General features: G+C 41.5%; 1 protein-coding gene across 12 annotated transcripts in view; it reads left to right on the top strand.

Moving 5' to 3' along the window:
* myocd (myocardin) overlaps positions 1-26,795 on the top strand; it is a 164,443-nt gene that overhangs the window by 121,091 nt on the left and 16,557 nt on the right. For 9 of the 12 annotated variants that reach the window (XM_067576800.1, XM_067576807.1, XM_067576805.1 and 6 more), the window contains one exon: positions 21,269-21,334. In XM_067576800.1, the coding sequence (XP_067432901.1) occupies positions 21,269-21,334 (66 nt within the window). Of the gene's footprint in view, positions 1-14,810; positions 15,941-21,268; positions 21,335-26,795 lie in introns of those variants that run through there. The other 3 variants (XM_067576809.1, XM_067576810.1, XM_067576811.1) reach the window with 3 other exon arrangements.

The raw sequence follows: 26,795 nt of genomic DNA, 5'->3' as shown, positions 1-26,795 counted from the left end.
ATAACACTGTATCCATTCAATTTGGGCTTAATTTCCTTGAATATTTGCTTGTTTATCAGGCACTTCTGGATTCTGAGCAAGTGCCAAGTTGATATACAGTATATCAGAGCATTTTGAAAAATTCAGGTTTCTCAGCCCTAATTACGACATGCATGTTGACGTTTACACTGTTTACAAGTCAGAAACTTTTTATTATGGTATCTCCGATATGATATGAATGCAGCCTTCATACCGGAGTTTTGTTTTGGCAACAAACTTACATGCGACCATCTGGAATTATTCCTCCACCTGTGTTTCCAGGGAGACACAAAAAGGGAATTTCCTACTTAAAAGACCATAACTTTGGAAAATGACCACTCAATTTGGCTAACTCTGACTCCTAAGACCTTGGCCTATATCAGTCAGTGTTTTTTTCCTAGCAGAAAACCTATATGCGACTGCCAGGAAGTTTTCATCCGCCACAATTCAGCTCATCCCAAGGAAACTCATGAAACAAGAATACAGAATGTTGGACTAAAACTTTGGAAAATACTCAAAGCAATTTGGCTAACTCAGACTGCTAAGGCCAGCAGTGGGTTTTTTTTTGTGGCAACAAAACCATGTGCAACTACCAGGCAGTATGCCTCCTTGATTAAGCAGGAAACACTGTCTGGGTAAACACAATAAAGGGAAATTTGGGACAAAAAAAAAAAAAAAAATTGGAAAATACCCACTGAATTTGGCTTAATAGTTGTAGTTGCAGTACGAAGGTATGGGTTTACAGGCAGAATAATTACAGCAACCAATAATGAAGGGAAGCCTGTGTGCTAGTTCAGGCACTCAACTCGAGTCTGTCACTATATGTGCATGGCACACTCATCTCACTTTAATATATATCCAACATACCCTTTTCATTAGAGCGGTGTATTTAAGCAATCAGTGCTCTGCTCATTATTTGCTGCCACAACATTCACCTGAACGCTGTGCTGACACTTGCTGCTACTGCTGCTGTTCAGACATCATTTCATAAGTCCCCCCCCCCCCTCCAACCCAGCAGCCATATGTACTGTAAGCTCTGGGTCTACCTTTCCCATAGTGGTTCACTATTATTACGTCACTCTCCACTCCCTGCTGTGTTGAGTTTAGTGTTTCCTTTTGGGGACTGATGAGATCAGAGCTTAGATGCGTCAACGCTTGACACATTGTATATTCACATGATAATCTATTCCACTCTTTCAACATACATGTGGCATTTGAGTATTGTTTTATGTCTTGAAAAAATCAGAACCTATGCTTTACCATCAATGAGTTCTGTTTTAGTTTGGTTTGACTCTACCATATACTGCCCGGCCCTCGCTGTAGACCGCATATCCCAGGCTGCCTCCAGGGCATGAAAATTGCCATAACCAATGAGGTAAAGGCAATAGTTTTCCACAGTTCACAATCCTGTTAGCAGAGTCAACAGCATCAGCTTCGGTTTATTCTATTACTCTCAATCATGACAGTTATAAATATTTCCAAACCCACCGAAGCTGGAAAGGTGGGGTTAACACTCACACAGACCACAGAGATAGGAAAAAAGACAGCAAGAAACACACACATATACACATGTAGCCCCTTTCAGAACCCTAGAACAACATTTGATCATGACCCACTGAGCGTCCCTGGGGTGTTAAAAGCAAGCACGACCTTGTAGATGTTGGTGCCCCTTTGTTGTTTCAGCTTTCGGAATCGGGCAAAAGGAAGAAAGAAAGGTTTGTCCGACTGAATTACCTATCGCAGGAAAAATAATAAAAAAGGCAACGTACCGAATCAATGGGTCAGCGTGACGATAGCGTAATTTCTTACTGACAAGTCGCATAAGTCAGGCCTCTCAACATCCCGCAGGGTGGAGATAGCACATGTAGCTGTGTGTTTGCTTTGAACGCGGAATGGCAGAAAATGTCACCCCTGATGAATGCTCCATGGTGCTGATAAGACATACTCCCCTCTGGGCGAGCGTGCAAACACATATGACACACGTGCACACACAGGCAGATAAACACGCATACACACAGAGAGACTTGGTCCTATAAATAAGTCTTTGGTCCTGAAGGGTCAAGTGGAGTCCAGCCCAGTAGATACCAGCCCTGTACCCAGGGATCAGTCTGCAGCCCGTGGCGACCCCTGTGTCTGCTCTCTGTCTGTCAACCATCTCGAACGCTGTTCCCAGATCAGATTACCCAGCAGTGCAACCTCGGTGAAACCGTTTTTCATGCAAGAACTCAAATCTGACCTGGTATCAGTGTCTGGAACAGCCGTGCATGTTTTACGCTGTCAAACAGACGTCAGTGGGGGGAAGGAGGGGTTTGCGGGGTTGTGGAGAGGACGGGGCGGGAGGGGTGGGGTCATACCAACAAAAACATGGCTCTGGTCGGTCCTCATTGAGAGAAAGAATGTGTCAGCTGACAGGCCATTTCAGCGAGGCCATTTGGAAGTGCTGGAGCAGCTCGGGGAGATCCAGATAGCTAAATATTTGCACTATTGGTTCTTTTCTGTATGTCCTCTATGAGTTCTATAGCGATGCTGTGGTGGGCCTGCATCACTGTGACTCCTCGTCAAAGTCATGTGATAGAGAGGCAGATCTATCCTTTGAAGCCCAGGCTGTCTTTTTCAGCTCCTTTTATTTACAGGCTTATGACATTGACAGTATATGTACAGTATGTTGTTGTTGTCAGTTGTTACTAAGACTACGTCTACATTAAGCTGGTTAAAACACCATATCGAGCAAAAGTGAAATGCCTCCACAGCAAGAGTTTCAGCTCGTTAATGCAAGTACCTCCGTTCACATTAAAACCGCCAAAAAAAAAAAAAGTTGTACTTGTCAATGTGTTTCTTCTTCTTCCTCTTCCAATGGAATGCCGCAATACTTCCACTATCTGTTTCGTTACCGATACGACAGTGTTTTTACCAAGCTCAGTTTTCCCCGTACACACAACAAGCCGGCGTTTTCAGATTTACACACTCTGAGGAGAAAAATACCGTTTTAGAGTGGACGGAGGGCCAAAACAGACAGAAAAAAATGGGTTATAAATTTAGCCAACTTATTGTGGACATTCTAATTTTCATTAGTTTTCATCAATTTGTCACTACTGTAAAACAACAGGAGTAACACATTTGTTTTCATATATATACATGTTTACATTTTTGCCACTAGTGTTCCCATCATGCTTTCATTATGCTTCACGCTTTGGGGGATGTAACAGGAAATATAATGTTGCCATATAGCTGTGGATAACTCCTGGGCCTTATTTTATTTTGTATAACTTTTTTTTTACATTTTGGCACAATTACAAGTCACGCTATATTAGCTTCTAGCTGCTCCAGTTGGCACAGCAGTGGTAGAGTATTGTACTTGTTAGCGTGGCTCTGTCTATTTCTTGAAAATGCCCACTTAAAGTCCAAGCATGTAGTTGGCGTGTGCTTCAATAAAACTCCGCGGTCCAATCTTCTTCACTTCAACCATTTACAGAACACCTTCTTCCTTAAATACATAATAAAAACATACTACACAAGCATGATAAGTATAGTAAGCACGGCAAGAACAACAAGCACGTACACAGCAAACACAGTCAAAGAATAGTGTGCTCTCAAGGCTAAACTATCTAACACGCACATACAACATGTTGCACATTCTAACCAATCGCAAGTGAGAGCTGACTGTGATCATCATTGGTCTTAATTAAGCGTAATGCAATGAAACTATGGAACTGCTTATTATCCTTAGCAATTTAAATACAGCACGATCTAAACTATTTACAACTATGTCTCTGTTGTATAAATGGCTCTAACAGAACTGTATTGTTACTGTAATTTTGAGGCACTTGGACTTGAGTGTTTCCATTTAATCAAACTGTGTACTTCCTCTCCACTACATGTCAGAGAGATATATTGTACTTTTAACTCCACTATATTCATCTGTAAATATACAGCTATAGTTAAGAGATCTGGAATACAAAATGTAGCACACTTGGATTTTACATACAAAACAGTCAAAACCAGGCCTTTTGAGTGCAGTAATGACATTTTTATCATTTATTGAAAGATAAAGACATACTAGGATAACCAAGCACCTCTGGGTCAACTACATCAACAGTTATGCTTAAAGAAAAGCAAATTGAAAAGAAAGTGGTGTGTCTCAAAATGTTTGAACAATGAATTTAAATAAAAAATACATAAATGGACAAAACAACATTGTATTATGCAGCAAGTTACTATGACTTTTAATGATTTAACTATGACAATCACTATGAGTCCCCACAAAACATGTGATCAAGCCATAAGATACATCCAGCCCAGCACTATATAAAGCATTTAAAATTACCACCTCCATCAGCTGCAACATTAAATGCCATTTACATGTTTAATGCATCACTAATAATAATCCAAAAATATATGATAATATAACACTGAGGCAGGGATAATACTTATGTACTTTTACTGTGAAATACAGCACTTTCACTTGTAACACTTTATTACAACTTATTAGGATTACACTAGTTAGGATGTGGATTCTTCTTCCATCACTGTTGCACTGTAACCATGGATATAAGACTCCAATAGATTACTTTTGATACTGAAGAAAGAATGTGTCCTGGTTTGACTGAGTTCTGACTGAGGAGAGGAGCTGTCAATCAGGCTCAGTTCCCTTGCTGGGCAAAGCTGCTTTACTGTATGTCGACAGAGCTGCTCATATCTGAACCTGCTGCCGTAACAAAACCAGGCTTGCGGCATGTCACAGTTTTATCCATACTGTTTCCCCTGGAATTATTTCAGCTAATATTGAGTCATTCTATTTCACTTTCACTAATTTTGTACTTAACTGGTTTCTCTTTATAACTCCGTCAAGCATTTTGAAAGACCTGCCTGCATGGATGATAGTTCCTCTTGACTCTCGATGTGTCTTTCATCTGGCTCTGTTAGTCACGGACACACACATTAACATCAACAAAGTAGACTTTGAGTTATTAAATTTCTGATAGTGAAGTTTCGGGAATACCACATAAAGCCGGCCCATAGCCTTTGGTAATAGGCAGGAGTTAGGAGTTAAGCTGCAGTGATGCAGGCCCGTCTCTGTGCTGAAGCCTCACAGACATGCGCCCCCCCCCCCCGCCTTCTCCTGCCCATGCGGCTGTGGCCACCATCCAGCTGCTGCAGACTACAGCGGAGGCAAAGTCAATTGCCGAAATCTAAACAACCACAAAACACAAAACAGTATCTCCCCCTGTGTTTTGGGTTTTTACATGAAGTGGAGACACCAATCTCCCTCATGCTCTTGCTGTGTTTTGGGATTCCATTCAGAATCGGCAGCAGACGTGCGCCGCTTGGACCCCTGGGCCCACAGAGGCCTGAGGAGAGAATGTAGAGTGAAGGTGACCGAGCCACAGACCAGATAAAGATGGGGAGAGAGCAGAGAGGAGGGATGTAAGGGGAGACAGGAGGGGAGGCTGCTGGCTCGGGCTCGTCTTTCTGTCACTTCTGGTTTGGATTCAGCTCACTCCCCCTGGAACTTCTTCATTATAAACCACAGCAAAACCTGACTGTGAACCTGACTCCACGTCTGACTCCTTCCACGTCTGATTGTCGCGTTCCCACCCTCCTTCAATTCTCCTTCTCCTCTCATAGAATATTTCTGGCTCTTGTTTGTGCACCATGCTCTTGCACACTCTCTTTCTGTCCTCTTATATTCTTTATATTTCAATCACTTTGTTTGGCTTCCATGATCCCCCCATTTTCTCTTGCGTCTTTTTGCTTTGAGCCAGGCGGCTTATGTCGTGGGAAACCCCTCAGTCTTCTGATAAGACTGATTGGGTGCTGATAAAGGACTCTCAAGTCTCTCTGATGCCTAATCCAACTTCCATCATCTAACCTCGTATCACCCCAATGACTTCCTAAATTTTTTACAATGGAGCTAAATGATAAATGATAGCTTACAAAAACATAGCTTGAGGGTTGCTTTAACAGTAATGCAAAATTCACCAAGGAAACGGGCTGCAAGACGAAGTCTAATGGCAATCAACCATTTGCTAAACTCTTCTTATTCCTTGCGACACCTGTTGATTTTGCTGGCTGAAAAGACAACTACTGTACCTAACTTACCAATTAAGCTAACGATAACTCCATGGGTTGGCTAGGCCTGTTGTGCCTAGTTATGGCTGTTAAGCTTGACCAGACCAGTTTGGAGGACTGCCAATGCCATGTAGCTAACAGTCAATTTGACCTGACTGGTTCAGGTAATGTAATGCTTCGTTCTGCGTTGTCTTGAACTGTCATTTGAATATCATTGCTTACCTGAGAGCAGAGGAGAGCTGCTATATGAGACAGAGCAGCACGAAGGCACTCAGACTGATACGACACAGCTGTAGCTGAGGCCATAGAGGCCACTACGTCTGCCTCTTAGCAATTGCAATCACACACTAACACACACACACACACACACACACAGAAGTGCCCTCCAAGACCCCCCACCCATATCCTATGCACTCCTGACCTGACAAGCTCATCTCTTGTCGTCAAACAAACTCTTTACCCGCGCTCTATCAACCCACTATCTCCCATCCTCCTCCTCCTCCTCCTCCAATGCAACCCCCTCATCACACACACACACAAACACATACCTCCTTACCAGCTCTCCAGTCCATCATTTGCTTCCAGTACCTTTACTATCTATATTGTCTCCTTAAATCATCCCCCTCTCCACAGCCAGATTAAACTATTAGGGGCCCCAGGGCAAAAATGTACTGTTGGTCCCAAATTAACCCCCCAACACAGGGTACACAGCACACAACACATGGCTGCTTCATTATATACCCAGAAATCTATCAGTACTCTTATGCCAGAACAATACCCCAAGTTGCCCCAAGTTTTCTGTGTATCAATTAGTTTGTGCTAATTTGAAGAAACTTAATTTAGGAATATGTACCAAAAACAAAGCCACATGATTAGAAAGTAAAAAATCTGCCTTTGTATTTAGTGCACTTTAGTGATGCAAATTCCCAAGCATATTTGGATTTAATCAGATCAACCAAAACCCAATTGACATGCTATGCACCTAGATGTTTTGGGGACCCTGTTGGTCTTGGGGTTCAGGGTTTGGGAGAAACTCCAGTGAGTTGGTACCATTCCAGGCCAATTACTTATTACTTATTGTGTCCTCTTTGTCCCCTTTGTAACACGACGCCACAATGAGCTCCCTCTGTCCTTGGCTAAATTTTGAGCCTTCCCCCAAGTGAGGTTCATCTAAATGAGGTCATCAGTCATAGTTCTGCACTAAGTTTTCTTTTTTTTTGCGTCTGTGCTAATTCAGCGAGGATGTTCTTGCTTTTGGCTCTTCTGTATAATTCCAGGGTCATCATCTTGTTTGGCCAGAAGATGCCCCATGGCCTTGTCAGGCATCCACTGTGGAATGCCTCAATCCTTTATTTATTTATATTATTTTTGGTTTCCAGCTAGCATTCAGAGTTGTACATTAGGATGGACTTGATGTTGATGTTAATTAAGTGGTCCTTTGTTTTTCAGCTGTATTACTTGGACTTCCAGGTGTTGCAGAGTTTGGAGAACACACCCTAGGCTTTCCCCAATCTTGCCTTGATGTCCCTCTGTGTCCCCCTGTCCTAAGTAAATGAAGTTCTCCACAAACTAAAGTGGCTCACCTTTTATTAAAACCTTTGCAGAAGGTGTTGTATTAATGTACATCACCTGGATTTTGGAGTCGATGGTGTTGAGACCTTTTTCCTGGCAAATAAGTGAACCTGTCTTTTCTCATATGTTGTGGTAGTTGGCAGCAAGGAAGACAAAGTCAGTGGCAAAGTCCAAATCTTCCAGGCCGATAACTGTGTATTAACTTACAACAGATCAGACTATCTCTCTCTTCTCATAGACATGCACTCTGTTAATGGAGCACTTGCATAAACAACTGATGCTGACGTTTTTCTTGGGAGGATAATCTCCATGTTTTACTTAGAAGAGTTTCTGTGTCAAGATTTTCTCAGGGTAAGGGACAATGCGACTTCAGAGTCTATTTGTGGGTTAAACTTATTTTCAGACACTAGAATGTTTTAATTGATTTTCAAGTTGTTTTTTTTTTCTTTTCTTTGATGATTTCTTTTCTTTTTGCTTTAGAGACATGTGAAGTACAAAGTTTTGTTGTTGTTGTTTTGTTTGTTTGTTGTTTTAACCATCCTAACCCCATCATTTCCCCACTTTGACTAAAAACATCATCATCACTTTATAAATTGTAATATATATATTCAATATGTAAAATGAAAAAACTCGAGTCGATTAAAATATTTAATTTAAGCTTGCTTTATGCAAATGTATGCATTTATTGTTGGAAATCAACACAAAACAATGACGGAGATTGTCAAAACCCTCACAGGTGCAGCATTTAGCTTTTTAAAAATATGTTCAAATCATAACTTATGGCAAACTCAAGCTCAACAGGCAACAGATGTGCACATTGGCCAGCTAACATGTCCATTACTTCAGTACTGATTAAAGATCACTCCCTGGATCCCTCACTTCAAAAGCAAATCACGCAATGTCTCACAAAATCTCACAAAAACATCCCCCTGTGCTATGGGATAAAAACAGGATAATACAAAATAAAAAACGATAGAATGATAAATAAAGTGAGCAGGAAACAGTGGAAATGGAGAATAAGAAAGAAAATTACTTTTGCTCTTTGGTCATCATACTGGTTGTGTATCTTTGATACGGTGGTGGCTCTCAATGGCAATTCATAAATGTAGTCATTGCGATCTGATTTATTCCATGCAGACCCTCGTCCTCCACAGTGTTAACTGGCCTGCAAACTGTAGCCACACATTTAGCTATTGCTGTTGAAAGCTTGCTGCTTGTAGGTTTGTCCATTGGTTTCCCTCTCACACTATCAAGCATGGTTTACTGCAAGTGGGATGGTTTGGAGCTAATGAGGCTGCCTGCATTAGCCTTAGCTGTGTGCTTCACTAGCAAATGGTATTTTTAAATTAAATGGTATTTTAGACTAGATGTAGTCTAAAATACCATTAGACTAGACTAGGTGGTAACTCAATTCACATCGACAGTAACTATGAATAACTTTGGTCTTGTTGATAGATGCATTCCTTGCTAGTTGCCATCCGACTTAATGCTAGAGGGCTAAACTACAGGTGAAGCAAGGGGTCATCATAACAGAACCTGCATTAATGCCATAAAAAAGAGCATTGTGGGCTCCTATAGCCTCTGGCCTAGTTTGCCTAAGCAGCAGGGTGGCCCCTGCCAATGACACCTTACCTCCTCCTCCTGACCCCTATATATGGTTGGGCCATTTTACATTGTTTAACTCTCACTCTAGATGTCCATTACTTAATGAAAGGTGCAAAATGGAAGCAGGCAGGGATGATGCAAAAACAGGAGGGTTGAAGTTAGCAGGATGAAGGGCATAAAAACCTTCCTTCCTCTCATCTCTTGCAATATAACAGCTGAGTTTCATGATGTCCAGCACATGTTCCAGTCATACAACATTGGACAGTGCATTCCAGTACACTTCCTCCTGTGACACTCTCTCAAGGCAAATGGCAGAGGGACAGCTGGATTCCACTGATGGCATATGAGCAGAGATATTTAAAGCATTTAAAATACGTGGCTGCTCCTATCAGCAGCCAGAGAACCTACATTCCTCTGATTCATCATTTATTGGAAGCGATGGCAACAACAATGTGATCTTGTCGAAAATTCCACACACAACATATGTAATGTTGTAATGTTAGAATTGTTTGTAATTCCCTCGTTGAATCTGGACATCATTTTTATGAAATTTTGAGCAGTTTGGTCATTTCAGCTAGTCGCATCTGCTTTATTTAAAACACAAGAAATCACACAAAACATTAACAGTCATTTTTTGATCTAGAGGTCTGCATGGTCGGCCAATAAACACATGCTAAGTTGTTGTATCATGGAATGTGTGTTATTAACATGGTCTATGCAAAGGCGTGTGACTTATTGCATTAGAGGAGCATTGTTTTGAGATATGCATCATACAGCAGAGCGAAAAGGTCTGCACCATGACACCCTGCTGTATGCTTATTGTATATAACGTACAAAATGTGCACTCAAAACTGTCTAATTGGTATATGAGTGTCATGTTCCCTGTCTTTTTTTATCACACACACAGTCAAACACACACACACACATGTATGGCTCCAGACAGTTCAGATGAGACTTGTCACGTCCATTGACATAGGGCCCAATTAAAGGGGAGGATTAAGCCAGGGCTGGGTGACCTCTTCAGGAATCTCTCTGAGACGCTGTGTGTACACTGTCAAACCCTCTGACAGACCTTCCCTTTAAGCACTTTCACCTGCTAATTAAGACGCCCATGCACGACTGTTTTTTGTGCGTGTGAGTGTGTGCATGTGCACCTGTGTGCCTACATGTATAACTTGTGTATGTGTGTGTGTGTGTGTGTGCTTTCATTCACTGCGCACACAAGACAAATGTACCCGCGGATGTCAGCCGTAGATTTGCAGCCCAAGAAGCTTCTATGTAAATATTTGACTTGAGCATTGTATGGGTTTTTGGAGCTCATTCCAGCACACGTCAGTGCGCAGGCTAACAGCAAACAGAAAGGGCGTTTCATTTGTTAAATTAAATTATTACATTTTGGTGTGTGCATCTCTCTGGTGTGTGTAGAGGCTCCTCGGCAACAAAAGCTGTGCAGTGTTTATGGTGTGGAGAGATTAAAATGGATAGCGGTGAGGCAGGAGCAGTGAGCTGTTGCTGGACAAAGCTCTCTATGACTGATTAGTGCTGTGTTGCGGCACCTTTTTTATAAAACACGGAGAAAAGGCCTGTAGGAATCACACACTTCTTTTTGGTATTCTTTTTATTTAGTAAACTGAAAAAAGAAGGGGTAGGACATCGGAGGAAATAATAAAAGAAAAAAGTCTAGCTAAAGGCTCAAATGAAGATGGAAAAAGTAAAAACGGAGGGAAGAAGGAGAGATTGCACTGCAAAAAAAACCTCAAAATGTTGTGCAATTTAAGCTAGTAAAAAGATTTAATCAATAAAGCATAGATGAGGTGAATTCTTTAGACTTCTAAGCTTCTTTACATCTGTTAACAAGGAGCTTCACTGATATTTTGCTCTGCACACAGAGGTTCACATTACTCTCTAATGCCTCACCAGTGCAGAAACTTCAGCAGCCAGGAATTGAACCCAGTTCTCCAGAGGTGTTGTTAGGATCTTGAAACATTGGGGGCTTAGTCCAGCCCAGAAACACACAGATCTTTAGAATTTCACCCGATAATTGCACCATTTTCAAGTTATTTCAGAGTAAAATGAACATAGGATGTGAGACACTGTGCTCTAGCAGAAGGGTTCAGTCAGATGTGTAGGCTGGCTTTCACCACATGTAATCAAAATAAACAAAATGAGTGCAATCTGACTTCTCATTCAACATCCTCATTATTTTTATTTTCAGCAGCAGGAGTAAAACCCTGAGAAAAAAATAAGAGTCTTGACCTTGATGAAGCAGTTATTTGCATAATTATATGTTGCTGGTGATTTGTTCCGTTTTGAAAATTGACCAACGCTGGTCTCATAGCTTCTGCTTCTATTGTGTGACAAGAGCTCCTTTTGAACTGTGACAAACTGTGTTAACTGTGTGTCTCATCCGTCTATCTGATACCCTCCTCTTCTTCACCTCTCCAGCAGCTCTTTTGGTGTCTCATCTGTCAGTAACACTCCTCATCTCCTCTGCTGTTCTCTTCTCTCTCCTGTCCTGCTCATAAAAAGGATTCAATCAGTATGTCCCAACCAAAATCTAATCAAATCTCTCATTGTTTGATGTCATCATAAACACATTATTGATCAATTTATTTTATACATAGACTTTGAACACATCAACCAATATCAGTGGCACTCTCACATCCTGACTCATCTGTTGCTATAGCAGCAGGGGAGAACTCTTCCTCCACCTCCTCTAGCCTCACCTGCGCCTCATTGCCTTCATCCTTTTTCTTTTTGAAAAAGCTTCTTATATCCACAGTCCTCAAGAATTAGCTAGCTAGCTACCACCAGATGCTAACAATGACAAGTACTGTTACTGGTGTGCTCTTTCTCTCTCGCATGCCAAGTAGTGTGAAGTAGATCTGCTGCTTGAATGACACACAGAGGACCCAAAAACTACTTGCATTTACTTCAATGATATCAAAAAATCAGTTATAATAATTATCTGCTTATAGTGATCAATTTGACATGAACAGAGATGATCACTATAAGCGGTTTCCACTGTATATATATATTTTTTGAGATCTGGGGCTATTCATTAAACATTCAGGGCTGTAGCTCCGGACACCCAGGCCTAAAGACACCACTGCTGTTCTCTGTAGTGAAACCTGAAAGCTGAAGCTTGACTTGCTGCGTATTACAACCTCTTGACTTTGTACTGATGTTCTTTGAGAAATTTACAATGTAGTACAACGTCAAGAGGTTGTGATATGTAGCACAACAAGCTAGCAAAAAACTGTAAATGGAAACCACGTTGCCCTGCATGCCCATTGGCATCTGCATTATACGAGAGACTGAAAATGTGATTGTTTGGAGCTGTTTCTAACTGCTCCAAACACTTTCTAATTTTTGTGGTGAAGGAACACATCAGCCAGTGAAACAGTGTGACTCAGTTACATGTTTTTAATAGTTTTTGGAAAACAATGTTGCTCTACAGCAGAGAGGGATAAGATAAATCAGGCTTTTCATATACACACAATACTTGTAAGTAGGATGACTTCATTGTTGGTTTGGCTCTGAACATGAGATTTATCAAACAAACAATAAAGAAAATTGCCTGCCTTATCCTTCAGAACTGCATTAATTTTTGGCCACTTGGGGGCAGCACAACTAGCTGAAAACACAACATTAACATATGTATTCTCAGGTATTTGGTGAAAGTCCAACATTCACTCTCTGTTTTGGATTCTTGAGAAAAGACTGAAAAGAAAAGAGGCTCTTTAGAAAAATAGATTCAATAGCTTACTTAGAAAAATCAAGACCAGTTCAAATGTATTTAATTCAAGTGGTGATCAACAAATATTTTTTTTATTTTGGATCGGAAAATTAAGATTTTATCATTCTAATTTGAGATATTCTTACTTTCTTGATTGCCCTGGCATTGTGCAGCACATGGACAGGAAACCAGACTGGTGGACAGACACATACTGTATTTCACCATTTAGTCTCTCCACATTCTCAGCTGTAAACACTGAACCCTTTAATCTGGGTTTACTGAGACAGTAGCCTCCTGGAACAACAGCCATCACTGACTCTGACACCTGCTGTGTAACAAAAATAAGGACTCATACATGACATTCCCACAACATTTTACTTATTAGGATGTTGAGATTCATTCTGATGTTTTTGGTGTTTGCAGTGTGTCTAGTTTACATTCACATTTCATATTCTTCTCAAATAAAACCTTGAAATAAACAACAGCAGAGAAAGCCTTGGCACGTCCAGCTGACGTCCTGTGTTGACGGACGTTTAGGAGGTTCTGCGACGTGCTGCAGTTGGCTAACGTAACCCTCAGAGGAGAGCGAGTAGAGAGCTTAGTTCAACTCTGACAGATGTCCGACTGGTATGTGGGAGCTGGAGGAAGGGATGCCTTGTTGAATACAGGCTGGGGAATCTGCTATCATACTGCTGATAAGATAAACCTCCTGCTTCTCAGCTGCTGGGTGATTGACTGGACTCAACTGATCACTTATCGTACCGTACATCGATAAATGAAGCTGTAATGGAGCGCAGCAAGCTGACAGGTTTACTCAGAATGATGTTTTTGTATGCTTTCACTGTTCACCAGTGATGTAGTGGTATAAGACAAATATCTATTAATATGAAAAGCATTAATTTATGCTATTCAGTATGATGTAAATATAGTTGTGTAGCAAAAATATATAGATAAGGGGAAAAATGGATAAAGAACAGGCATTGAAGAACACAGTGAAGACCAGGAACAAACATAAAAAAATCATAATATAACTTGTACTCTGTCTTAGAGGGCTAAGACTTGGTTGTGAATATGACCTGAGTTCTGATACCAAAGCGATACTTGTTTTGATTCCTTAGTTTGACGAATTTCATGTTTTTCTTCATTCAAAATATATGCCAAATTCCTAAATGCATTCCGTGTTAAAGCAGCATTAATTATTTTTTGGCCACTTGGGGGCAGAAGAGCAAGCTGAAAACACAACTTTGATAGGCCTATATAATCACCTTGTAAATTTGATATGGCAAACATATTAGCAAACAGTTGCCTGTTTACACATCCAACAGACATTGGCAGTCACTTGGTGTTGTGTTGGGCCAGTAAAGGGCAAGTTCACCCAAATGACAAAAAACGGAGTGTGATGTTCGTCCATGACGAGTGCTTTGAGCTCTGTTTTGGTCTCCACCAACTACTGAGAGAAGACATGTTTCACTTTCAGAATTTGATCCATTCAGTCCGATAACATCTGGAAAGAGAAGAGCTAGCAGCATGATCAACAGCCAAACAACCAGTGCGGGAATGTTGTGCCTGTCATGGGATTTAAAAACTCTGTATACTGTGAAATACAGAGAGATTTATCTGGCAGTGATAGGCTCAATCAGCATTGTGTGAACTTGTTTGGCAAGGCCTGGAATGTAACAGACATTCATTTATATGTAAAAGTTCCACACTGCAGGTTTAAAATAACTGCTTACTCTTTCTGGATACCGGGTAGAGTATCCAGAAAGGGTCAACAGGTGAAACCAAAACAATGAGCTGAAAGATGCCAAAACTGTAGAAGCTGAGGGGAAGTTTTATAGACTCATCACTTCAGAGGACAGCTTTCACAATACATGTAATAATTTGAGCCATTGTTAATATAAGACGTATTTGAAAAATAGTGCAGCTTTAAATTGAGAACTATAAAATACACACTCAAGTTGGAAAGTTTTCCTGATTTATGACAGGAAATATGATGTCTGGATATCTTTTTGATACTCAGTGCTACATACACATTCTGGTTAGTACTCAAAATGTATTATTTGATACCCAGCCCTTCTACCTTCCACAGTTATGTCCATAAACTGTTCATCCAATCTGCTTGTAGAAACAGATTCAAGTCAGAAGCGATTACATGTTCCACATTCAAAGCAGTTAGATGTTGGCTGATAGGTCATTCACTCTGATATATATAGTCATCAATCTTACGAACAAAGTGAGCGAAACTTGTTGCTGTCCCTGCTTTTCCCACTTTCTCCCTCCTGGCTGTACTGCTGTACCACTATCTGTCTCTGCATCTCTATCTTAATCTAACTCTCCCTCTCTCCTCTCTAATGACAGTCAGCAGGGCTGATAGGCAGATATATTTACACTGGTGGCAAGGGAGGAAGAAGTCAGCAGCCAAACCCTGTCCAGCCTCCGGCTCTGGCAGGCGGGGCTTAGAGGAAACCCTGGCCGGGTAGCCCCTCCCCGAGCAGGGCATATCTCTCTGTGCTGTCCCTGGCCCTGCTCAGAGCTCTCAGCTAGATGGGACCAAAGCCTCGGCGGCCCGCAGACTCACACAATCCCACACCAGCCCCTGGGGGAGAGAGCAGAGAAGAGAAAGCAGCACAGAGAACAGAAGGCTGCTGCTAGCGTGCACACTGGCTAAGAGAGATACAAGAAAGCCAGTGTGTCTTTAATTTTTTTTTTTTCTTATATTAGCTGTCTTCTAGAGCTGTTGATGAGGCAGGCTGGGTCAGCTCCATCTCATCTCAGTTTGGGGTCCAGAGGCGGCCAGGGGGGGGTCGAAGTGTGTACCGCTTCTCGATTGTGTGTGACATTATTTTGCAACTTGTGAACACTGGAACTGTACTGTAAGCATTATGACTCTTCTGGGCTCTGAACACTCCATACTGATACGAAGCAAGTTCAGATCAGGTAAGTCCAATGATGATGACGACTGACATGTCACTCACACTCTGTTGTATTTGTGTTGAGGTTATTAGTGGAAACTTTCTGTGTACAGCTGTGTTTATTCTCAAGAGCCTTCCAAACAGTTTGTCTGTCAACCCTTGGCATTTATAGGCAACCCTGTATACATCATGTCATTCATCTGTCTTCACGGATGAGTTGTGTTGACACTCATGATGTGCTCTTCAGTAACACCAGCCGAGTGACAGGTGTGTGTAATATACTGCGGGCATGTGATGGTACGAGGAATACCAAAGAGAGGCCAGCATAAGTCAGAAATCCTCCCGCGTACCAATCCTAACGACGCAACCCATCACAGCGTGATGGATTTACAGCTGGGCGTGTTCTTTGATGTTCGTCCGCCTCCTCGTAAAAGCACGACATGTGAGGGTGATGTCTCGGGCAGGTTAGTGCACTTGTTCCGTGCCAGCCGCCAACCTGCTGTTGCTGCTGAGGGAAGCCAGTGAGACTTTCTCACTCTGTGGCTCTGTACACGCTGATAAAGAGAGATTAGAGACTGGAGAGGGGTCGAAGGTTATCTTAATATGGCTGAATTAGAATTGTGTGTGTGTGTGTGTGAGCGCGTGTGTGTGTGTGTGTACCTGGGCATATCAAAGAGGGAGGAAGGGTACGGACTACAGCACTGATTTAAACTCCCCTTAACACACAGCAGCTGTTGCAGCTTTGCATCCATCTATCTCCTCCACATACACACACACACTCTTTAATTCCATCACCCTTTTTTCATTCTCTCTTTCTCTCTCTCTGTCTCTCTCTCACACACACACACTTTCTTGTCTCATTTTGAAGATATTTGCTGTAAGCCTGAGCATGTGTGTTTGTGCTACAGTGTGTGTAGTCTGACCAACACTGCCACCTCCCTGAGGAAAATGTAACTGATGGTGTCAGCGATCAGAGCTCGTATCCCGCTCTCTACTCTGTAAACCTTGATGTACATAATCACCTCTCAAAGCAGCACCTTACACTGCTGCGAGTGCACAAACTAGTGACAGGAGTGGCTTCAGCTCTTACTCTCTACAGCTCTGAGCTGTAATTGCGTTCCAGGAATGGCAGGGTAAATTATGCTTTTCCTTTGAGTTGTTTAGAGCAGATCAGCAGGGTGGGAAATGACCCCCGGTGCTCGGGGGAACATGGGAGGGTGGATGGCTGTGTTCAAAAGTAGTTTCACCAGGGTGGCTCAGGTTTTGTGTTGCTCTAACCCACGTGCTCTAGCTGGTTAATATAGCACAGATGTAGAGATGTTGTCTTTATTGCCATAAAGGTCATCTTGTTCCAAGTCTGCTTGATGTTACAGTGAGAGGGATTAATGCCAAGTGATACAAGTTACAACTGACATGACTGCTCGAGCGAATTTATAAGTGCATGAGTGAAATATTGTGCGTAAGCGAAGTAAAACAGCCTGTAAATCTCTCTGTGATAACTGCTGATGACAGGGGGAGTCTTCGTCGATCTGGTTGTCCTGGATTTACAGTTTTCTTTAAGCTGCAGCAGCTTCAGTTACAACGAGCGCCCCGTGAAAAACCAGCGATCGTCGCTCCTTTTGCACCACGCTTGAACTACATTATCAAAGCCATGGGAACTGCTGCTGCATGGTTGAAGCTAAAAGGAAAGATAAAGATCTCACTTAAGTGCTCCCCGCAGACCGCCGTTTTGTGAGTGTGTGTGTTACTGACTGGTTCTCATGCCGATTTGATTAACAGCTCAAAGGGCTCTCAAGCTGACTGCCATTATGTAACACTATGACAGAGGTGTCAAATATGAGTTCAATCCATGCTACAAGGTGTCAACCACATGTTGAATGGTAAATCTTAACCACACACAGAAAACACCTGCTTTGTATCAGATACCACACCCAATCCAGAACTTATTAAAGCTAATGATGCTGGATGTTTTTACCTGAGTAACTGAGCCCCCAAAATGGTAAAAAGTAGGAGAACTATTTTCGTAACTTTTGATGTATCATCCAAACTTTTTCTGCAATGATTCATGAAAGCATTCTAGTTTATTAGTCTCACGCTGTAGTCACGTTTTAGTCACAATTCAAACTACCATTTGAACGTCAGAAAAACATAAAAAATTAGATCTGTAATGATCTGCTTGAATTCCAAATTTACATGTAAAACTGCAACAGGGCATGCTTTGTACTCCAGCAGGGGGCGTTTGTAAAATGCACTGTCCGTCTAAACCACTGCATGCTCTATCAAAAACTAGCAACTAGCAAGCTGTGCTAAACGGATAGTCATGACACCAAACCATCTGAAAATTGATGTGAGGAAGCATTTTGGATTTGACATTATACAGTAGATGGAAAAATCGTGAGTTAAAGGTAAAGCTGTTAGCTGACTTAAAATGCAGCTGCCTTGCTGTAACGTTAGCTTGTCACGCTAGCTTGTTACTCAAGTGAGGCAGCGACAGCACCACAAAGGAACATCAGTTTTACAACACAGTTTAGGATTAGGCTACATGGCTTGTGTTCGAATTAATGTGAACAAAATATGTGTTACTAAATATGTGACAACCCAGTTCATTAAAATGAGAAAAGTTTACCCCACTCAACTTTTAATTTGGTGGTAGGCCTACCATGTGGTGTTTATCATTATAATTGATTCTCTAATGAATAAAATAGACTGTGAGACCAGACAAATGTTATTCCAGTGATCCTGGCAGGTTCTATGTAGGCATTAATATATCTAACATAGATGATAATAAGTAATAATATCAGAGACAAAACCTGGACATCCTCCACTGACAATGAATGGCACTCTGGCAAAGGATAAAAAAAACACTTACCAGTGTTCTTACACTCAAGTGAGCTTTTTTTCTTCTGCAACACAAATCCACATCACCAGAATATCACCCTACAATCCCACTGTTGACTATCAGTCACTGTCAATGGAGCAGCTCCAGAAACTGTATCTTAATGGTGAAGTGTTGGCTCATCCGCAATCTGGCTCTGGCTCGCTTTCACAAATCTGCTGCGAACTGTCCAAGACTATAGGAATAAAATATGAGACTCCTGTTTTAAGGTGGATTTTCACTTTATGCAAAGGTATTAGACTAAAATAAACCTAATACTTCATTTAGGAATACCTGTTTATTAGAAGTTATACAGCCATGCTCATACATCTATCCTGAGCACATTCCTGCCTGTGCTGAAGGAAAGTTCAGGGGAATTGATGTAACAAATGCAACCAGTCTCTTTAGCTAAGTTGCTGGAGTTTAAGTGTAAATGTGAGGTGTTATTATTAGCCGGTTTCTTTCTTGTATGGTGACTGTGAGTGTGTGAGGCATAGGAGGACAATAAATCAGAATTTCACTTCACTGGCTCGTGTAATTATCACCACTTCACCAGTGCAAAGCAGGCCAAATGATAATTTATTTACACTATAAATCTGAAAACTTGTAAATGCGGCTGTGCATTTGTATATTCTTTGTTGTCAAGAAAGCCAGAGTTGAAAACAAATGTCTTGGATTTCAAAGTCAACAGTGAGAGAAGCAGAGTATCGTACGGTTCAGTGATCTGTGATTACAGCACCTGGTCCTCTTTCTTTAACATGTACTCTCTGCAATCAGGACAGACAACCCTCTGGTCCTTGCAAAGCTTTTTAAGAGAAAAGACAGATTATGTGGCAGCTGCTGTGCTTTCTCAGACAGAATTATTGATGACCCTGTCAGGAAGAGGTAAAATCAAAGACACTCTACGGAATTAGCTAAGTGAGGCTGTTAGCTGGCTCAAAATACAACTGCCTTACTGTAACGTTAGCTTGTCACTCAAGTGAGCAGAGGCACCGTGAATGGATGTAACAACAGCAGTTCTACAGCATAGTTTAGGGTTAGGTTACGTTGGTTATGTTAGAATTAATTAGTAGAGTTAGAATTTGTTGGAACTGTCTTAACCGTTAGCCCTTGCAAGAAAAATTGTAATAATCTAATTTAGAAGCTTTTAAGAAAAAGAGTATATTATGTGGCAGCTGCTGTGCTTTTTCAGACAGAATTATTATTAATAATATTAAATATATTATAATAAGGAGCTGTCCCTTGAGTTAAAATCAAACATGCTCCACAGAGTTAGCTAACGCCAACAGCTACATTCAATTTGTTACCTTGTTTTTTCCATGACCAAAGAGACAAAACTTGCTTTTATGTGTGCCTGTATACATGAATGGGTGTTGATTATTGAAAGGGAGCAGGATGACAAAAAAAAAGATAGATGTTGTATCAATTACATGTTTTGGTCAGCTTTCAGTCAGCAACTAAATCCTACGTTAGCTCTCTGTGATGTTGTAAGCAGCAGGTCACGACCCCCCACTGTAAACTAAAGCAGATGTCAGATGAAGGGAAGGGCCTGCTGTTACATAATGGAGGTGATCTCCCACAAGAGCGCTATGATGCAGCAACTGAGCTCACACCGACATGCAGTCAAACCGTTAAAAAAAGTCATTACACCTAAGCCGGAGGGTTTGAAGAAATTCATAAAATGCTCGAATGTAGCCGAAGCTGCACAAATGTAAACCACCTGAAGCAGATAATTAACAGTAGGAAGACAAGTAGAAAGTGATTAAGGCTTTGCAGAAAAGAAGGAACATTTCATACTTGTGCGTCAGATCCAGGGTCTTACAAGAGACCTTGAGATAACAGTGGGGAGGAAAAACACAAAGACAAAGAAAAAGAAAGCAAAAGAGCCACAGACACAAGCAGACCAACAGACATGGGGGAGGCTCTATGTTTATGACCCCGTACTCCCACCTAGACCACTTCTACGCACGTACACACACACACACACATACACATGCACAGAGCAGAAACGTGCGCACAAACTGCAGACCACACACTGCTGAGCAGATCTGTTTAAAAGCCAGGAGCTGTGTTTATCATTCCGTACATCCTGCTCACAGAAATATTTGTGAGCAAGCAGCTTTGTGTTTTTTCAGTGTTTTCTGTATGCATATGTATATACATGTATTGATACATACATGTACATGTGTGTCTGTTGGTGCGCCTGTTGAATCACTACAAGTTATCAGTTGGTTTTTTTTTGTTTTGTTTTTTTCATTTCAACCTGTAGGCGAAATGAAATTATGCTAAAACCTCTAAATCAAACTTCTAGTTAGTATTATGCAACAGCAGGTACGCTGCTTAACCAAAGTGAATTCTGAGTCTCTTCCTGCTTTTTTTCTGTCCCTTACCTGTCTTTCCACATCTCTTTCTCATCTTTCCCCTTCTTTTTACTCTTACTCTCCTCCTTCTCCTTCTCCTCCTCCCCCCCGACTTCAGTCCTACAGTTAAGACTTCAGCAGAGGAGGACACGAGAGCAGCTGGCAGACCAAGGCATCATGCCTCGTGAGTAACGCCTTCCAACACTGAGCTGCCGCACATGCAGACGCACACACACGCACGCACACACACGTCCGCTTACATGCTGTTGGACTGCAGTGTAACTAAGATAGAGGGGGAACGAGTGTGAGAGACACAATGAAAAAGCAAAGGAACATAAAATATAAGCCTTTGCTCCCATCAATGATAAGATAAATGAGCACAAAATACATATTTTTTTAATCCTGTTAGCATCACAAACAAAATTCCATTCACCTTAAGTGTATTGAGATGACAGATATCTCACACCTGAGCAAATAAAACCAAGACCATATTTATGTCTAGATACCAGATAACAGAGAATATGTTTTTTCACATATGAAAATTGAGTTATTAGACATTTGTATTTGACTACTCTTGCTTTCTTATAAAATATGGGCATAGAATCCCATATTTATTAAAGTTAGTTGATTTTTTTTGACCACTTGGGGACAGTGTAACGAGCTGTAAACACAACATGGACATATTAACACCTTATAAAGTTCATAAGGAAAATGTGTTTGTGTGTTAGCAAAGTGTTAGCATTCATTTGAAATCATGTTTCTGGCCAACTGATGAATGTAGGTCCAATATTCACTCTCTGTTTAGCTGTGTTTGGTCCGAGTAAACTCTTCGTCTGACTCTTTAGCTGCTAAATGCTCTGCTATACACTCACCAGCTAGTTGCTAACTTTTGTCTGTCTGCTGTTTGGTGCTGAGCAGGTAGTGTACAGTGGGTTTATCTGAGCTCTTTCACTGAAAACAGCTGTCTGCTGCTGCTGGACAGATCACTGAGACTGAATCAAAACAGTAAAGTTGCAGGCCGTAAAACCAAAACAATGAGTTGAAAGATACTAAAAAACTGCAGAGCTGGGTAATAACTCTCTGTGGGTTCTTCAGTACAAGAGATACCTTTCACATTACGCATTAATTTATTCCACCGTTCAAATAAAAATATTGAGAAGGTGCAGCCACTTTTAGCCACTCAGCTAAGTAAAGAAACAGAGCTGATTCAAAAAATAAAATCATGCAGTTAAAAATCAAATATAGTGTGTGTTGATAGTCCTGCAGAGCAGCATGGGTTTAAAGGTTCAAACATCCAGTGTGAGAAATATGAGCAGTTATTACCTTTCCTGATTTGCCCTTTAATTGAGGGTCCCCTTGGCTCAATCAGTAATATTTTGAACATCTTGGACTGCATTTGTGAGAGACATCATTTCCCCAAGTTGCACATGAATCAGACCATTGAGTCTGACATGACTTGTATGATGTGTAAAAAAAACCAAAAGAACTGATTTGTGATTGTCTGTTGTACTTTTTGCTTCCTGAAAAAGAACAACCAATCAGGAACCAATCAGTGAAATCAGCTGCTACAAGTTTATTCTTGGAATCAAAGTGGTTGTAGAGAAAACTGCAGACTCCAGCTAACTTGTGCTGTTTTTCTGACACGAGTGATGCCCTCTCTGTAAATCATCGTAACCCCAGTCAAACTGTGTTCGAGCTGAGGTCGACTCAGAACTCTTTACACTCCAGATGAAAGCATTAAAGACAGACGGGGAGACACAGGTAGGAAGAAAAGAAAACAGTTAAGATGACAGATGCGCTAAAGAGAAACAGATCCAGACTCCAGAGACGGATAAATCCACAGGTACTGACAGACACAAAGGTGGACGTAGGGGAAGCAGGTGGATATATGCAGCCGGCAGAGAGACAGGCAGACAGCGCAGCCAGCGGGTAGGCAGACAGGTCGGTGAGTGACCGCCGAGGAATGCTCTCGTGCTGGAAGAGGCTCTCGCTCTCAGGCTGCACAGCCAGATTTACATAGACGGTACCTGTTTACAGCATCAAAGCAGAGGCACGCCCAAACACAACAACACTGAGCCTGAGCTGCTCTTCCTAAGACAGAGGCTTTGCACTTTTAATGTCACATAAGACATAGCGATGAGAACATGTAGACCTGACTACTGAACTGAGCGTACTCTTAAATCCTCGCTGTCGCTCAGATTAACGGCCTCTCGTGTTCTTTAGGTCAGGCTAGCACTTTGACTGCCAACACACTACATGTCACGAATGTTATACACAAGCTAGATATGTTCTACATCATTGGCTCATACCATGCTAAATTTCAAATATTCATGAGAAAGCAAAACACTCAGATTGTTTAGAATGAGACGTTACACAGCAGACATCCACTTCTAAACTGAGATCTTATCGATTCCTTGTACTTTAAAGCAGCAATGTGTCGTCTTGGCAAACATGGGAGCAGTGAGCTATGCCAGTGTGTAGTTTTCTTTTTTCTTTTTTTTTTTTTTTTGGGTCACTCGCCTGCAGGAACAACAAGAGGGCGACTTGGATGCAGGCCAGGGATTTGTTGAATGATATCTCTGGCACCGTTTGCCATTTCAGAGAGGCTCCAGCCTCCAGATAAACTGCTGGTAAGTGTACGGGGGAACGGAATCCAGAGGCCCAGCGAGGCCCTATCAGTTTCTAGGAGTCTGTCACAGATAAGGCAGCAAGGAGAAACGCAATTGGCCAACTGGGTGCTCCAAGCACTTTTTTGAAAGAGAAATTTCAATTGGTTGTTTATCTCTTGATTGCAGGCGGTGGTTGCAGATGGAAGCGACTTGCAAAGAGTTTGGTTTGTGCTGTTTGTTAGCACCCACGCACTCGCTGTCTTATCATTCTCCAAAACATCATCTGTCCTCCCAGCTCTTTGTGCCTGTCCCCCAACTATCAAACATTATTGGGGGCGATGCGGCGTCCTCCTCCATGCTGCTGTAGATGTGATCCCTCAGATGCTGGCTGGCTCTGCCTGGCTGTGTTATTCCTGCTGGGGAGATGGACACGGCACAGGGTCTGTGTATATATTACCCAGGGAACATCTGGTGTTTATTAGGCTATTCAAGAATCCGCCCCAGCCTCTCAGGGCTGACTGGCGTGTGGCCTGCATAGGAGCACACTGTCTGCCTGCCGGCCACAGGTCTGCCTCTGCACACACACATATACTATCTAATATTTCCTCATAAAGATAATAGGTCTGTAGCTGCAGGTTTACTGTGCTTCTTCCTGCACGCGCTGCTGCATTAAAAACACCCCGTTTTCATTTCCACAGCAGCGGTGCTTTAATCCTCAGTGGATGGAAACACAAAGGGAATCATTCTTGCCTAATGCACCATATGTCTTACCTCTTAGTGCAGTGTTTACATTTGACAGATACAGTCAGCAGGTATATGTATTGCAATAGGTTTAAAGTGCATTGTGTGTTTTAATACTGCTGCAGAATGTTTAAAACTGTGTAAGCCAACTTCAGACTCACCAGATCATGTTACATTATGCCCATGCGGGCCGGTCCAGCCACGGTCGAACACGTTTTCAGGCAGTTTGGTTACACAGTTTAAACACTCTTAAAGCTCTATGTACGCCTGTGATGTCAAATCAGGTCTTAAATCAGGCCAGTCAGTGACAGGAGGGGCGTTCGAGACAGCGGGGCTGACTCGGTGGGCAGGCGAGTTATAAACAGATGATGATGTCACCCTGCTGGTGGACAGCGATGGCACGCCAACGTGACCACTTCCCCACTGAGGAAGAGCATGCTGGCATACCGGATCATCGGCTTTACCCACTTCCCCCTCCGTCTGTGTGGCCCTCAGTGCTTCACTGCCTCGTTACATCCCTCTATCCTCACTTCCTTTCTACCCTGCTCACAAGTCCTCCTTCCTTCCTTGTCATTCTTCCCTTTTCCTCCCTTGTTTTCTTCACTTCTTTTCTTCCATTTTTTTCCCCTTTCCAGCATTGTTTTTCTTCTTTACTTTATCTGCCTTCCTATCATTCTTTCAACCCTCATTTTTATTTATATAAAATAACTTTCCCTTTCCTTCTTTTCTCCCCCGTTCTTATTTCAATGAGATGTTTTGTTCAAATTTTCTTTTTTTCCTTCTTCCCACCCTTTCTCCATTCTTATTTAGACATTAATGTATGCCTCCAAATTTCTTTTCCTTCCTTGTTTCCTTTTCTTTCTTTCTTTTTTCTCTTTGCCTTCCACCATTCTTATGTAAACCTTCATATCTATTTTAATTTTTTTTCTTTTTATCTTTCTTTTCTGTTTTTCCGTCCTTTGTGCAACATTACATCTATCATTCATTCTATCTATGTTCCTTTGTTCTTTACTTCTTACCTCATTTCCACCTTATTACCTCCATAACAATTTTCCTCGTTTCTTCTTCTATCCATCCATTATCTGTCTGCTTATCCTGTTCAGTGCATAGTTGGGTAGGAGCCTTTCCCAGTATGCACTGGGCAGGCTAACACATTCCTACTCCTGCAAGTAATTTAGAATTTCCAAATCAAAAGGAATCCCCTCTTGTCTATCTATCCTCTTTCTGTCTGTCTCTTCATCTTCTCTTCCAACCCGTTCTTCCTTAACGTGTTGTTTCATCCTCCTGCCCTAATATTCATCTTTCCTTCTGTATTTTCCTCCATCCTTTCCTCCTTCTTTGATAACATCCTTCTGTCCTTCTCTGTTTATTCCTCTGTCCTAATTTGAATATTTACTGTATTTGGAGATTAAAAGTGATTCATATTAGACATTAATCTCAGTTTAATTTTGATGTTGGAATTTTTTTCAAACTTTTTTTTTCTAATAAAGCATTACATTTTTCCAGATCCATTTTTCATCAAACAGTCTGTACCTGAGATGTCCAGCACAAAGCTCTGTATCATTCATTTCATTTTGGCTCTGAATCCTATTTCATCCCTCAGATTTGCCCTCTGAAAAATCTGACTCAAATTATATTTGACCAAATAAGTGCTGTTGCTCATTCTTGAACTCAGATAATCAAACTGATTTGGTGTGCTCGGCTGGGTAATCAGTCCTGCGAGTGCTGTGGATAGATTTTAGGCCAGGCCAGGTTAGCTCTGGACATGATTATTTATACTGGATTTAACAGAGAGAGATTGTGGAAGGTCGAAAATCTCACCCGCTGGAGCCCTTTAATTACAGCCACTCCATTTATTTTTCTAGTACTCAAAGTGTCTGGCAGTACTGGGAATGGAGCAGCTGGACAGATATTAGAACGGCTCCAAAACAGAAATACTGGCTGAGGGTAGCAATGTGCATAGAAACACAATGAGGAAACAACAGCTGACTGCTGCAGGGGTAGCTAGCTGCTAGCTATGCATCTAAATACATAGACTTTGGAGATTTGCTTTTGTTGCATTTTTTTGTTGAGCGCACCGCCCAAAAAAATAAAACAAGAAATGATTAATTTAGTCGGAATTTAAAGAAAAACTCACTTATCTCAACTGGTAAATTTGGTCATTGAAGCAGCAGAAAACAAGGTCAAATAGATACTAATATTAATAATTATATACACTCAGTCTTCAAGTTTAAATGTTATTATAGCAGTGAAAATACAGCATCCCCGTCATTGGAGACAGAGGTTATCCGTAGA

This window comes from Thunnus thynnus, chromosome 20, assembly GCF_963924715.1.
Source record: "Thunnus thynnus chromosome 20, fThuThy2.1, whole genome shotgun sequence".
NCBI classification, from domain to species: domain Eukaryota; kingdom Metazoa; phylum Chordata; class Actinopteri; order Scombriformes; family Scombridae; genus Thunnus; species Thunnus thynnus.
Note: the sequence above shows the minus strand (reverse complement) of the source record. Positions and strands in the feature narration are given on the sequence as shown.